This window comes from Bos indicus, chromosome 3, assembly GCF_029378745.1.
Source record: "Bos indicus isolate NIAB-ARS_2022 breed Sahiwal x Tharparkar chromosome 3, NIAB-ARS_B.indTharparkar_mat_pri_1.0, whole genome shotgun sequence".
NCBI lineage: Eukaryota > Metazoa > Chordata > Mammalia > Artiodactyla > Bovidae > Bos > Bos indicus.
In genome coordinates this window covers 20,958,616-20,972,426 of record NC_091762.1, presented here as the reverse complement: position 1 = coordinate 20,972,426, position 13,811 = coordinate 20,958,616, and the positions used below count along the sequence as shown (strand labels likewise).

Below are 13,811 nucleotides of genomic sequence, written 5' to 3'. Positions count from 1 at the left end.
GACTGCGCTATCCTATTGGTCACGAGGCCGAAGATGTGCTGTAGCCAATCAAAGTGCTTCACAGGCAATCGCCGTTCTGCCTATAAAAGGGTGAAGTGGGGCCGTGGAGGGCGAGTTTGTCGGGCGTTTGGCGGGAGCAAGTGTTAGTGGGTGTCGCTGTCATGTCTGGTCGTGGCAAGCAAGGCGGCAAGGCCCGCGCCAAGGCCAAGTCGCGCTCGTCTCGCGCAGGCTTGCAGTTCCCGGTGGGGCGGGTGCACCGCCTGCTGCGCAAAGGCAACTACGCTGAGCGGGTGGGGGCCGGCGCGCCCGTCTACATGGCGGCGGTCTTGGAGTACCTGACCGCCGAAATCCTGGAGCTGGCGGGCAATGCGGCGCGAGACAACAAGAAGACGCGCATCATCCCTCGTCACCTGCAGCTGGCCATCCGCAACGACGAGGAGCTGAACAAGCTGTTGGGCAAGGTCACCATCGCCCAGGGCGGCGTTTTGCCCAATATCCAGGCCGTGTTGCTCCCGAAGAAGACTGAGAGCCACCACAAGGCAAAGGGCAAGTGAGGCCGGTCTCCCGCAAGTCCTACCCAGCTCTCCTGTAGAAGGGGCATCTGTAAAATCAAAAGGCTCTTTTCAGAGCCACCCACGCTTTCAAATAAAGAGTTGTTAACAATAACTTTTCGATTCCAACCTTGTCGGTAGTAAACGGGGAGCCCAGCCTGGGTTGTGGTGGACCGTAAAACCTAGGACTTAAGCCAGGTGAAGGTAGGAAACTTGAGCGCGCCACGGTCGCTTCAGTTCTAAGTGCTCCGCGATGGTTTATGTTTGGGAGTCGGATGTCTAGGGTTCAACACCAGTTGTTCCCCAGGCCTTTGCCCAACTCGAGGAGGTCTAAGTATCAGCGGGATGTTCCCTCACACACGCATACATCTCGGACACCCCAGTGTGTTAGGGAAGCGGACAGATGTGAAGAAATTGGCGGACCTGGGTTTTTGACTTAAGTCTACTATCTTAAAGGGATAAAGATGCCTTAGCGGTGGAGATAGAGGTCCCCGGTTCGGCTTTTAGAAACGGGATCTCGCGCCCTGCCGCGGGGGAGATAACTTTCCGATCTTTAAAGCACCGAAAGGAGGAAAACAAACCAAGATCCGGTCCAGCCAACTAGACTAGGAGACCTCTGGAAAGGTAACTGCGTTCAGGGTGCTGGGGGCGGGGGTGGTGCAAACAGGTCGAGGTTCAGTTTGGGGAGTTAGCGTAGAAAGCAAGAGGGTATCGTAAGTAGTGTGTTCTAAGGGACTGAGAAGGAACATTGTCACAGCTGTTCTCAAATATGACTCTCACCCTGAAATAAATGAAAACCGAGGAGAGGGAAAAACTAGGCAAACTGGAAAGTAGAAAGGGAGGCCGATGGGCGGTGGGGCGGTGGGGGCGGTGGGGCGGTGGGGGCGGAGGGGGCGGGGTAGGGAGGAGTCGGCCCAAGCCAGTCAGTGGCGCTAAAGAGAACGACGTCCCAGCCAATGGATAGCCAGCGCGGGACTTTCAAGTATTTGTCCCGCCCAACTGGGGAAAAGACTGCCTATAAAGACTGCTGCAGCGGCCGCACCCCTGGTTACTCTTCCTGCGCGGCGCTGGTCCCGTAATTTCGCGTCTTGGTTCGCTATGGCTCGTACAAAGCAGACTGCCCGCAAGTCGACCGGTGGCAAGGCCCCGCGGAAGCAGCTGGCCACCAAGGCGGCTCGCAAGAGCGCGCCGGCCACGGGCGGCGTCAAGAAGCCGCATCGCTACCGGCCGGGTACCGTGGCCCTGCGGGAGATCCGACGCTACCAGAAGTCGACCGAGCTGCTGATCCGCAAGCTGCCGTTCCAGCGGCTGGTGCGCGAGATCGCGCAGGACTTCAAGACGGACCTGCGCTTCCAGAGCTCGGCCGTGATGGCGCTGCAGGAGGCGAGCGAGGCCTACCTGGTGGGGCTGTTTGAAGACACGAACCTGTGCGCCATCCACGCCAAGCGCGTGACCATCATGCCCAAAGACATCCAGCTGGCTCGCCGCATCCGCGGGGAGCGGGCTTAAGAAGTGTGCGCTGTGCTCGAGGTTCCATCAAATCCAAAGGCTCTTTTCAGAGCCACCCACGACTACACTTGAAAGAAGCTGTGTCACTTGTCCAGGCTCTTTAGGCAGACCTTCGCATACTCCGGGAGGGTAGGGCGCGCTCAAGACGGGAGGACCTTAGAGCGCGCAAAGCTCTGGACTCCGAACAGACATAGGCTAAAGGCCAGTTATCCAGTCTAAACCTTTGCTCGCTGCTGCCTTCCCAGATGTCAGTAACTTAAGAGTTGGGTCAGTGTGCTTGTCTGGCCTGGCGGGTTGACGCTGCTTCCTTGGGCGCCCTAGAACGTCCAAGTTCGCCGCTTAGAGGTGGCTAGATTTTCTTCTGGCAGGCCCTTCCACGCTCCGGGAGGGGAAGGCGCGCTAGGGACGGGAGGACACTAGAGTGCGCGAAACACGACTCCCAACACAAAGGCTAAAGGCCATGTAACCGGTTTAAGCCCCTGCTTGCTGGCGGTCTTCCGGAGTGTCAAGTGCTTATCTGAACTGGCGAGGCTGCCGCTGCTTTCTTGGGCGCGGCCAAGACGTCCGGTAGGCTCGTGTTCTGGGGAGTCTTGGAGCTGGGCTGTAGCCCAGAACTGTAATTTGTCCCGGGAGCGTGGGTGGGGGCAGGGGAGGCGGAGCGATTAGGGGACTCAGGATTCGCGGGCTAGAGCAGGCGGGGCTGGCTTTTTAGGCGGCTGAGAGCCGGGCGCAGATCTGACCTCCTCACCCGCGCCGGAAAGGGCCCCTCCCGCTGGCGTGAATCTCCCGCTTGGGAGGGAGGGAAATCGCCTCCTCGTCCAGGCCCATTTCTGCGGGGTAAAGTGCGGCATTCTTGACCCTGGCAGCAGGTTGAATGACGGTAATGCTAGGACTTCCCTCAGGGAAAACATTAGCGGATGCTATTCATCCCCTTACCCTACTTTCTGTCAAGATTCCCGCGCAAGCCTGAACGATTTTGTCTAGTATTTTAAGCCCTTGACATTCTCACTTTCCTCAACCTTGCTCCTTTCAAATACCAACACAACTCAGACAAGTACCACTAGCTCTGTGCTGGAATAGACCAAAGGATGGAGAAGGATCTTGTGTCTCCGGCCGGGCATTCAGTTCGGACAGTCGAGTGGGTTTGACCTGCCCGAAGGAACAGCAAGGGGAAGAAGAGGATGAATGGACCGGGGTTCGTAGGCCACCATAATCTAGGTCACTACCTGACAACTCGGTCTTGTCGGTATTGTTCTCCGCTCCACAGCAGGAGACGGATTCTTCCTGGAGACATCCTGAGGTGCACAGGCCTGAGCTCTGTTTAGTTATTTGAGAAGTTATTCAGCTCAAGGCTCTCGGAATTGAAGAGCAGGGAGGCACTGAACCAATGGAAGGCAGAACAGAGCCTGCAACAGAGCCTCCTCCTTGCACCCATCCCCCGGCCTTAGGATTTGAGAGCAGAGATTTGACGCTGCCTCAGAGGAGTGGATTCCTGCGCCACAGGACAGTGGAAGTCTAAGGTCTCTTTCTGTCTTGTAGGAACAAAGCTGTTCACCTCGGGGGGTGGAGAGCAGAGGCCATGTTACACGAGACTCAAGCCACCTATTTCTAACCTTGAGTATGGCCTGTTTGCACCTGAAGACGTCGGAGTTCGGGGGTTTTGTGTCTCAGCACAGTTGGTAAAAAGCATTACCAGAGATGAATGAAAATGCACTCAGGGGAATAGAAATTGAAGTAGACACACTGTTGAAAACCTTTGCCCCTTGCAAGGAGTTGGGGGTGAGGGAGGGCAAAGAAGAGCTGTGTGGACTGTAGCTTCTGACAGTAGGTACCCAGTTTTTAGCCCCAGGCTCACAAAGATTTTCAGAAAAGGCCCTATTATGGGCTGAATTGTGTCCCCCACCCATTCATATGTCGAAGCCCTTTCCTAGTACCTCAGATGTGACTCTACTTGGGGACAGGACCTCTAAAGTGGCGATTAAGATTAAAATGGTGTCATTAAGATAGGTCCTCATCCAATATGATTGGTATCTTTATAAGAGAAGGGGATCAGGACACAGACAGCAGAGGGACAGTCTTGTGAGGACACAATGAGAAGGCAGTCATCTGCAAGCCAAAGAGACAGGTCTCAGAAGAAATCAAGCCAACTGATATCTTTTTTAAAATTTGTTCATTTATTTTATTTACTTGGCTACATTGGGTCTTAGTTGTGGCAAAGCATGTGGGATCTTAGTTCCCCAAACACGGATCGAACCTGTATCCCCTGCATAGCAAGGTGGATTCTTAACCACTGGATCACCAGGGAAGTCCCCCTGTTGACATTTTGATCTTGGACTTCTAATCTCTTGAACTGTGAGAAAATAAAGTTAAGATGTTTAAGCCACCCAGGCTGTGGTATTTTGTTATGGCTGCCCTAGGAAATGAATACAGACACAGGGTCTCATTCCCTGCTCAGACCAATGCTGCAAGATGGGTTCCTCAGGATCTGTGTTCTATGAGATATAAGCAGAAGCAGCAGTGACTCAGGGCTGTGCAGGGGTGGCCCATGTGTACCCAGCATCTCATCCACTGACATTTGTTTGCAAAGTTGCAGCCTGAAGTTCTCAGTGAGTGACTTTCCAGCATGTCTGAGCCATTAGTGGCTGAGCAGACCCCTGACTGTATAGATGTCCATGTCAGGGCTTTTCCTCCCGAGGATCATATTTCCTGAAGTAATACTATTAATATATCAGATTTAAAAGCAGGTATCTAAGATCTCCCCATGGTCCTGAAATTTGGGCTCAGCCTTTGGGCATCTCTCATGGCTAAGGCAGTTCAGGGGTTCCTAGCTTCTCAGAAATGTCTGTCCTACCTTCCTCACTTTTCTAACAACCTCTGTTACTTCTGCCACAACAGTGGAGTGCTCACTCCTCAAACTCAACACTTACAGGGTGTGAAAGGAGAATGGTGAAAGAAAGAGAGGGAGGAGCACTGGGCTCTTGGTGGTGGAAAAGGGGAGGGCCTCCCTGGTTGGTTTTTCCTGGTTTCTGGTCAAACGTGAACTCCCTAATGGCAGGGCCTTGTCTGTGTAATTGATCTGTCTTCCAGGGCCGCTACATAACGGGGCTCTGGGCCTCGACTGTGGAAGTGTACTCAGGTCAGCTCTTTAAGTCCCCTGTCCTCACATAAGGCCAAGAAACAATAGGCAGTGCAAACTGGTGTCTGCACACTCACTTTCTGAGAAAGTGGGACCTGCGTGACCCAATCCTTTTCACCTAGTGGAGGGTCAGGCCTTGGCAAGACACTACGGTCTCACCAATCAGTAGTCATCTTGGGGATTTGCCCCACAAGCTAATGACAACAGAATCTGGTTCTCACTGTGAGCATGTTCTAGGAGGACTGAGGAATTCTCCAGTGCCTTCAGGGCTTCCCAAACTGCCACAGACATTTTAGTGACAGATTTGGCTCAGAAGTAAAGAATCCACTTATCATGTAGGAGATGCAAGGGACACAGGTTCCATCCCGGGGTGAGGAAGAGCCACTGGAGTAGGAAATGCAACCCGCTCTAGTATTCTTTCCTGGAAAATTTCATGGACAGAGGAGCCTGGGGTTGCAGGACACAACTGAGCCACTCAGCAAACATTGATACCTTTTGGGCAATAGGACAAAGTTGACATTCTTACCACTATTCTGTGAAGGTCAAACTTCCTAAGCCTAGTAGAAAACTTTTGGAATGTCTTCATTGTTTGCAAAACTAGGGTGAGGTATTACCCAATATTTTTAATGGCAGTATCAAAATTTGATTATTTTAGGTACTTAAATAATTTCCCAATTTCAGATGACAAAAAAGAAACTCAAGCAAAAATCAATTCACATTCTTTTTAAAAGTTTCATCATGTCCAGCCTGTTTCCAGAAAAAGTTGGCCATGGAATTGGCTTGTTTGTTGGACTTTGGGTCCTTTAATCAGAGCTGATGGTGGCCTCAGCTAAGGCAGTGGCTAAGAGTGGACAGAGATAAAATGATGAACTTGAGAGAATTATTGAAAGTAAATTTGATATTTGGTGATATAGGTATTTGGAGAATGCAAGAGAGGAAGGAGCCTCTCCTTGGCTTGAGAAGCCAGGAGATAATGGTAGATTTCACTAAGATAGAGAATTTAGAGAGAAGAAATTGCTTTTGGAACCAAAAAGCTGCAATAAGTCCTTTGCAACATTATAGCTGAGATTCGGGTTATTTATCTATAATACATTCACCAGGAGTTAGGAATATTAATTTAATCAGCAAAGGGGCTCAGCTAGAGCTACTCTGGGGGAAGTCCTTAGGAGATAAATAAGGATAATAGAAGGCAGAAAATTAGATGAGATCTTCATGGACAGAGGAGCCTAGTGGGCTACAGTCCACAGGGTTGTAAAGAGTCAGACTGAAGAGACTTAGCACTCATGCACCCAGGAGTCAGAAGAGAAGACAGGCAAGGAGGAACAGTGATGGGGCTCGTAGGTGAAGAGAACATCAAGAGACAGAACAGCCAGAAATACAAGAGGGCCACCGGAAGAGAGTATCCCAAAGAGGCAAAAATGGTCAACACAGGGACTCTGACCATGCTTTATGTTTTGTATCTCTTTTAATCACCAAGACAACCCTGCAAGGGAAGTAAACAGTTTATTCTCATTTTAGACTAGGAAGCCTTGAGTATTTTGCCCAAGCTTTCACAGCTAGGGCAAAGGATTCTGGCCAAAGCGCTGGGGCTCCAAAGTTCACGTGAAGCAGGAAACACCAAGTAAAGGGCACATTCTGGAAGCTGGGAGGGGAAATGCCAGAGGGGGCAGGATTGAACCCCAGGTTGATGGCCCCACTGCTTCAGTGCAATCTTCTCCACCTGCTTACCCAGTCTCCACCTGTCTCCTGTCATCAAGTGGAGAAACATCTCCACCCAATGCCAGAGCTGAGCTTGCCCCTCATGCGCTGTACAGTCTTCCCATGCCCTCCACCCCATTACCTTCAGAATGGAACCCACACGTCAGAGTCAGTACAGAGAGGCAGAGGCTAAGTGCAAGGCCCCACATGTGACTTTGAGTCCTGGTTCTGCCTCTTACTACCTGCATGACTGTGGCAAGATGCTTCATCTCACCAGGCCTCAGTTCCTCATCTGTAAAATGGAGATAATGGGCCTAGCCTGGTAGTGGTGTTTGGAAATATTTAAAGGAACAGTTCCCGTAAAGGGACAAGCAGTGTATGATTCAAAATAAACCCTAGAAAAAATTATAATGCTATTATTAGCAATTTAGAAAATTGAACAAAATTATAAAGGTAAACCTCCTTATACATCCAAAGTTATACATCTTCCTTGGGTTTGATTAGATGTTAACTAGCTATTTCCCTAGTGAAACCAAGCAGGACCCTGTTGGGCTTTCCTGAGTCGGCCATCCCCTCCTGTGCCCCTTGACCTCTTGTTTGTAGGAAGGCTTTAGCCTCCAAGGCTTTTCCTGAGTTCCAAAAAACAGTTTTCCGTGGTTCAGTAAGCAGAAGTTGCATAAGTTTATTCTGGCCCTGCCCAGTGTCTTCAATTCCCAGCCACTTCCATGACTTGGCAAAACCCTTTCTTCTGTCCATATATGTGCCCCTCCTGTGCAAGCCTATTGTTTAGTCTGTAGACTTCAGCCCTGTGATGTTTCCCTTCTGCGCCCTGCCACCACCACTCCAACAACAACAACCCTCTCACTCCTCAGGCCAAAAGGCAGCATTCTCCTCGGGTTCCAATAGGCATGTAATGAAAATCGCTCAGTTGTGTCTGACTCTTTGCCACCCCATGGACTATACAGCCCATGGAATTCTCTAGGCCAGAATACTGGAGTGGGTACCCGTTCCCTTCTCCAGGGGATTTTCCCAACCCAGGGATCAAACCCAGGTCTCCCACATTGCAGGTGGGTTCTTTACCAGCTAAGCCACCAGGGAAGCAACAAGCATACAGGTCCTCCATTTTAGCAATTCCTCTAGGATTAGTTAATCATTCTAGTTCCTCACTAGATTCTGAGTTCCTTCAGAGTGGGCATTTGGTCCCTTTCGTCTCTGTAGGTCAGCATCCTGACAGTGCCTACATGGTCAAGAAATATTTGTTTCATGAGGGATCTAAAACCTTGGCTTCTGAATCCTCACTCAAAAGGACCTAGTATCCTTTTGAATGTTCAAACTACCACACAATTGCACTCATCTCACATGCTAGCAAAGTAATGCTCAAAATTATCCAAGCCAGGCTTCAACAGTATGCGAATCGTGAACTTCCAGATGTTCAAGCTGGATTTAGAAAAGGCAGAGGAACCAGAGATCAAATTGCCAACATCCATTGGATTGTCGAAAAAGCAAGAGAGTTCCAGAAAAACATCTACTTTGCTTTATTGACTATGCCAAAGCCTTTGACTATGTGGATCACAACAAACTGTGGAAAATTGGGAATACCAGAGACGGGAATACCAGATCACCTGACCTGCCTCTTGAGAAATCTGTATGCAGGTAAGGAAGCAACAGTTAGAATTCGACATGGAACAACAGACTGGTTCCAAATAGGGAAAGGAGTACATCAAACTGTATATTATCACCCTGTTTATTTAACTTATATGCAGAGTACATCATGAGAAATGCTGGGCTGGATGAAGCACAAGCTGGAATCAAGATTGCCGGGAGAAATATCAATAACCTCAGATATGCAGATGACACCACCCTTATGGCAGAAAGCAAAAAAGGACTAAAGAGCCTCTTGATGAAAGTGAAAGAAGAGAGTGAAAAGGTTGGCTTAAAGCTCAACATTCAGAAAACTAAGATCATGGCATCTGGTCCCATCACTTCATGGCAAATAGATGGGGAAACAGTGGAAACAGTGTCAGACTTTATTTTCTTGAGCTCCAAAATCACTGCAGATGGTGATTGCAGCCATGAAATTAAAAGATGCTTGCCCTTTGGAAGGAAAGTTATGACAAACCTAGACAGCATATTAAAAAGCAGAGACATTTAGTTTGCCAACAAAGGTCCATCTAGTCAAAGCTATGGTTTTTCCAGTAGTCGTGTATGGATGTGAGAGTTGGACTATAAAGAAAGCTGAGCACCAAAGAATTGATGCTTTTGAACTGTGGTGTTGGAGAAGACTCTTGAGAGTCCCTTGGACTGCAAGGAGATCCAACCAGTCCATCCTAAAGAAGATGAGTCCTGGGTGTTCATTGGAAGGACTGATGTTGAAGCTGAAACTCCAATACTTTGGCCACCTGATTCAAAGAACTGACTCATTGGAAAAGACCCTGATGCTGGGAAGGGTTGAGAGCAGGAGGAGAAGGGGACGGCAGAGGATGAGATTGTTGGATGCATCACCGACTCAATGGACATGAGTTTGAGTAAACTCCAGGAGTTGGTGATAGACAGGGAGGCCTGGCATGCCTCAGTCCATGGGGTCACAAAGAGTAGGACACAACTGAGTGACTGAAATGAACTGAACTGAACTGATCCAGGCCCCTTCTAGCTCTTAGGGAACTCTCAGGAATTTGCAGGCCAACAGCAAGTCTAGAAGAAATTTCCTGCAGGTTGCCCTAGAAGAGGGTAGAAGGTAGCTTGCCTGGGCTCTAACTCTTGCCCACAAATGGCTAAAGCCAACTGTTAGCCTATTTCCAGTGACCTCTGAGGGCAGAGTTCACCACTACTAACCCACTTAATGGGCTGTACTGGTGGCTTAGCAGTAAAGAATCTGCCTGCAGTGCAGGAGATGCGCGTTCAATCCCTCGGTCAGGAAGACCGCCTGGAGGAGGGCATGGCAACCCACCCCGATATTCTTGCCTGGAGAATCCCATGGACAGAGGAATCTGGAAAGCTACAGTCCATAGGGTCGCAAAGAGTCAGACACAACTGAAAGGACTGAGCCCACACATACAACCCACTTAACGGGATCAGTGCTTGAAGGAAGATGCTTTAGGGAGGGGTTCATATTTGTAGTGCAGTGTAGTGCAAGTCGCTCAGTTGTGTCCGACTGTTTGCAACCCATGGACTGTGTAGAGTCCATGGAATTCTCCAGGCCAGAATACTGGAGTGGATAGCCTTTCGCTTCTCCAGGGGATCTTCCCAAACCAGGGATCGAACCCAGGTCTCCCACATTACAGGTGGATTCTTTACCATATTTGTAGTAGACTGAATAATAGATCTTCCCCCCATTAGCATGACTAATCCCTGGAATCTCTGAACATATTGTTACCTTATATGACAAAGGGACTTGGCCAATGTGATTAAGGACCTTGAGGGAGGGAGATTATCTTGGATTATCAGTTCAGTTCAGTTCAGTCACTCAGTTGTGTCTGACTCTTTGCGACCCCATGAACCACAGCACACCAGGCCTCCCTGTCCATCACCAACTCCTGGAGTCCACCCAAACCCATGTCTATTGAGTTGGTGATGCCATCCAACAATCTCATCCTCTGCCGTCCCCTTCCCCTCCTGCCCTCAACCTTTCCCAGCATCAGGGTCTTTTCCAATGAGTCAGTTCTTTGAATCAGGTGGCCAAAGTATTGGAGTTTCAGCTTCAACATCAGTCCTTCCAATGAACACTCAAGACTGATCTCCTTTAGGATGGACTGGTTGGATCTCCTTGCAGTCCAAGGGACTCTCAAGAGTCTTCTCCAACACCACAGTTCAAAAGCATCAATTCTTTGGTGCTCAGCTTTCTTTATAGTCCAACTCTCACATCCATACACGACTACTGGAAAAACCATAGCTTTGACTAGATGGACCTTTGTTGGCAAAGTAATGTCTCTGCTTTTTAATATGCTGTGTAGGTTGGTCATAACTTTCCTTCCAAGGAGTAAGCATCTTTTAATTTCATGGCTGCAATCACTATCTGCAGTGATTTTTCAGCCCCAAAAAATAAAGTCAGCCACTGTTTCCACTGTTTTCCCATATATTTGCCATGAAGAGGTGGGACCAGATGCCATGATCTTAGTTTTCTGAATGTTGAGCTTTAGGCCAACTTTTTCACTCTCTTCTTTCACTTTCATCAAGAGGCTCTTTAGTTCTTTTTTGCTTTCTGTCACAAGGGTGGTGTCATCTGGGTATCTGAGGTTATTGATATTTCTCCCGGCAATCTTGATTCCAGCTTGTGCTTCATCCAGCCCAGCGTTTCTCATGATGTACTCTGCATATAAGTTAAATAAGCAGGATGACAATATACAGCCTTGACCTATTTGGAACCAGTCTGTTGTTCCATGTCAAGTTCTAACTGTTGCTTCCTGACCTGCATACAGGTTTCTCAAGAAGCAGGTCAGGTGGTCTGGTATTCACATCTCTTGAAGAATTTTCCACAGTTTATTGTGATCCACACAATCAAAAGCTTTGGCATAAGCAATAAAGCAGAAATAGATGTTTTTCTGGAACTCTCTTGCTTTTTCGATGATCCAATGGATGTTGGCAATTTGATCTCTGGTTCCTCTGCCTTTTCTAAATCCAGCTTGAACATCTGGAAGTTCACGGTTCACGTATTGCTGAAGCCTGGCTTGGAGACTTTTGAGAATTACTTTACTAGCATGTGAGATGAGTCCAATTGTGCGGTAGTTTGAGCATTCTTTGGCATTGCCTTTCTTTGGGATTGGAACGAAAACTTACCTTTTCCAGTCCTGTGGCCACTGCTGAGTTTTCCAAATTTGCTGGTGTACTGAGTGCAGCACTTTCATAGCATCATCTTTTAGGATTTGAAATAGCTCAACTGGAATTCCATCACCTCCACTAGCTTTGTTCATAGTGATGCTTCGTAAGGCCCACTTGACTTCACATTCCAGGATGTCTGGCTCTAGGTGAGTGATCACACCATTGTGGTTATCTGGGTCATGAAGATCTTTTTTGTATAGTTCTTCTATGTATTCTTGCCACCTCTTTTTAATATCTTCTCCTTCTGTTAGGTCCATACCATTTCTGTCCTTTATTGAGCCCATCTTTGCATGAAATATTCCCTTGGTATCTCTAATTTTCTTGAAGAGATCTCTAGTCTTTCCCATTCTATTGTTTTCCTCTATTTCTTTACATTGATCGCTGTGGGCCCTAAATGTAACCATAACAGACCTTATTAGAGGGAGGCAGGAGGCTAAGTGGGGAGGAGCTGATTGAGAGAGTCATTCCCTAGGCAGATTGATAAGGAGTCTAGGGGTCCCCAAGGAGAGAGGGGTCTGGAATTCTCAAGGAGGAAGAAAGGACAAACTTTTTTTTTCCTTCTCTGCATTCCTTAGGATTATATAACAATAATGTATCCTGCCTGAGGGATTAAGGACAGTCTCTGGATTAAACCTTCTGGCTAATTCTGTTATCTTAAAATGTAAATTATGGGAGTAGGTCTGGTGAGGTCTTTATAACCTCCAGACATGCTTTGGATTCATTGGAGAGTATATAACTTCATTGCTAACACTAGCAAGCGGGTACTCTTTCTGCCCCCTCCTGATATCTATGTCAGAAGCTTTCTCTATCTCCTTTATACTTTAATAAAACTTTATTACACAAAAGCTCTGAGCGATCAAGCCTCGTCTCTGGCCCCCGTTTGAATTCTTCTCCTCCGGGGGCCAAGAATCCCGGGGTCTTCGCGTGATTCAACAACAACCTTTCATCTGCTGATGTAATCATGGAAGCCGAGATGGGATGATGAGTCCAGGAACCAAGAAATGCCAGCAGCCTCTAGAAGCTAGAAGAGACAAGGAATGGACTCTTTCCACAGAGCTTCGAGAAGAAATCAGTCTTTCTGACACTTGATTTTTGGCCCCTTAGGACTCATTTTTGGCTTCTGGCCTCCAAAACTACAGGAGAATAAATCTGTGTTGTTTTAAGCCACTAAATCTGTGGTAATTTGTTAGTTTGAATGGGAAAATAATATACCATCCTGTCATTCATGAAAGACACTAGTTTTGTTTTTTTTTTTAATTTGTGGGAAGGGAGATCTGAGTGTGATTAGGAACAGAGTGTGCAATACACTTGGAAGAAAGGTGGGAGGGAGGGAAGGAAGATAGTAGAGGAGAAAAAAAGGCTTCTGGATTGGGAGACTTGGTGTTCCACAGCAAACAGATTGTCCTCTTCATGAGCCCCTTGACCAGCTTAACCCAGAGTTCCTCAGGGCATCTCTATCTTCACAAGTGTTACCAAAGGCCCCTAGACAGTGGTGACCTCTCCTAGACATGGACATCTAGAGAGCTCCCTGAGGCCATGCCATGGCAGAAAGGGCCCAGGTTGACTCTGCTGTGGTCTGCAGCAGTGGCGAGCTCTTCTTGCGCTTCAGGACAGCTCACACCCAGACTGCTGCCAGGGTGCTGTGCTTTTTCCCTTAGGGCTGCCATAGAGAATTACTAGAGAGTTGGTATCTCAAAACAATAGAAGTTGATATTCTCAGAGTTCTGGAAATCAGGAGTCTGAAAACAAAGTCTCAGCAGAGCCATCCTCTCTCCAGAGCTTCTAGGGGAGAATGCTTTCTTGCCTCTTTCAGCTTCAAGTGGTTACTGTTCCTTGACCTCTGGCAGTATAACTCCAGTTTCTGCCTTTGTCTTCCCAGACCCTCTTCCCTGAATCTCTGTGTCCAACTCTGCCTCTTCCTTTCACTTATCACATCCTCAATCCAGGATGATTTAATCTCAAGACCCTTAGTTATGTCTGCAAAGACTGAATTTCCAACTAAAGTCACATTCTGAGTTTCTGGGTGGACTTGAACATTTTGGGGGGACACTATTCAACCCACTATTGGTGCTGAGTTCTGAGCTCTATGGACCTCTGGAAGC

General features: G+C 48.2%; 2 protein-coding genes across 2 annotated transcripts; both read left to right on the top strand.

Annotated features, from left to right (window-relative positions):
• Window positions 1–99: 99 nt before the first annotated feature.
• On the top strand, window positions 100–666 carry LOC139182130 (histone H2A type 2-A). The gene has a single exon (XM_070785768.1). The coding sequence runs from the start codon at window positions 162–164 to the stop codon at window positions 552–554; it is 393 nt and encodes a 130-aa protein (XP_070641869.1). The 5' UTR covers window positions 100–161; the 3' UTR covers window positions 555–666.
• Window positions 667–1,593: 927 nt separating this feature from the next.
• Window positions 1,594–2,119, top strand: LOC109555744 (histone H3). Its single transcript, XM_019956597.2, has one exon. The coding sequence runs from the start codon at window positions 1,650–1,652 to the stop codon at window positions 2,058–2,060; it is 411 nt and encodes a 136-aa protein (XP_019812156.2). The 5' UTR covers window positions 1,594–1,649; the 3' UTR covers window positions 2,061–2,119.
• The last annotated feature ends 11,692 nt before the right edge of the window (window positions 2,120–13,811 follow it).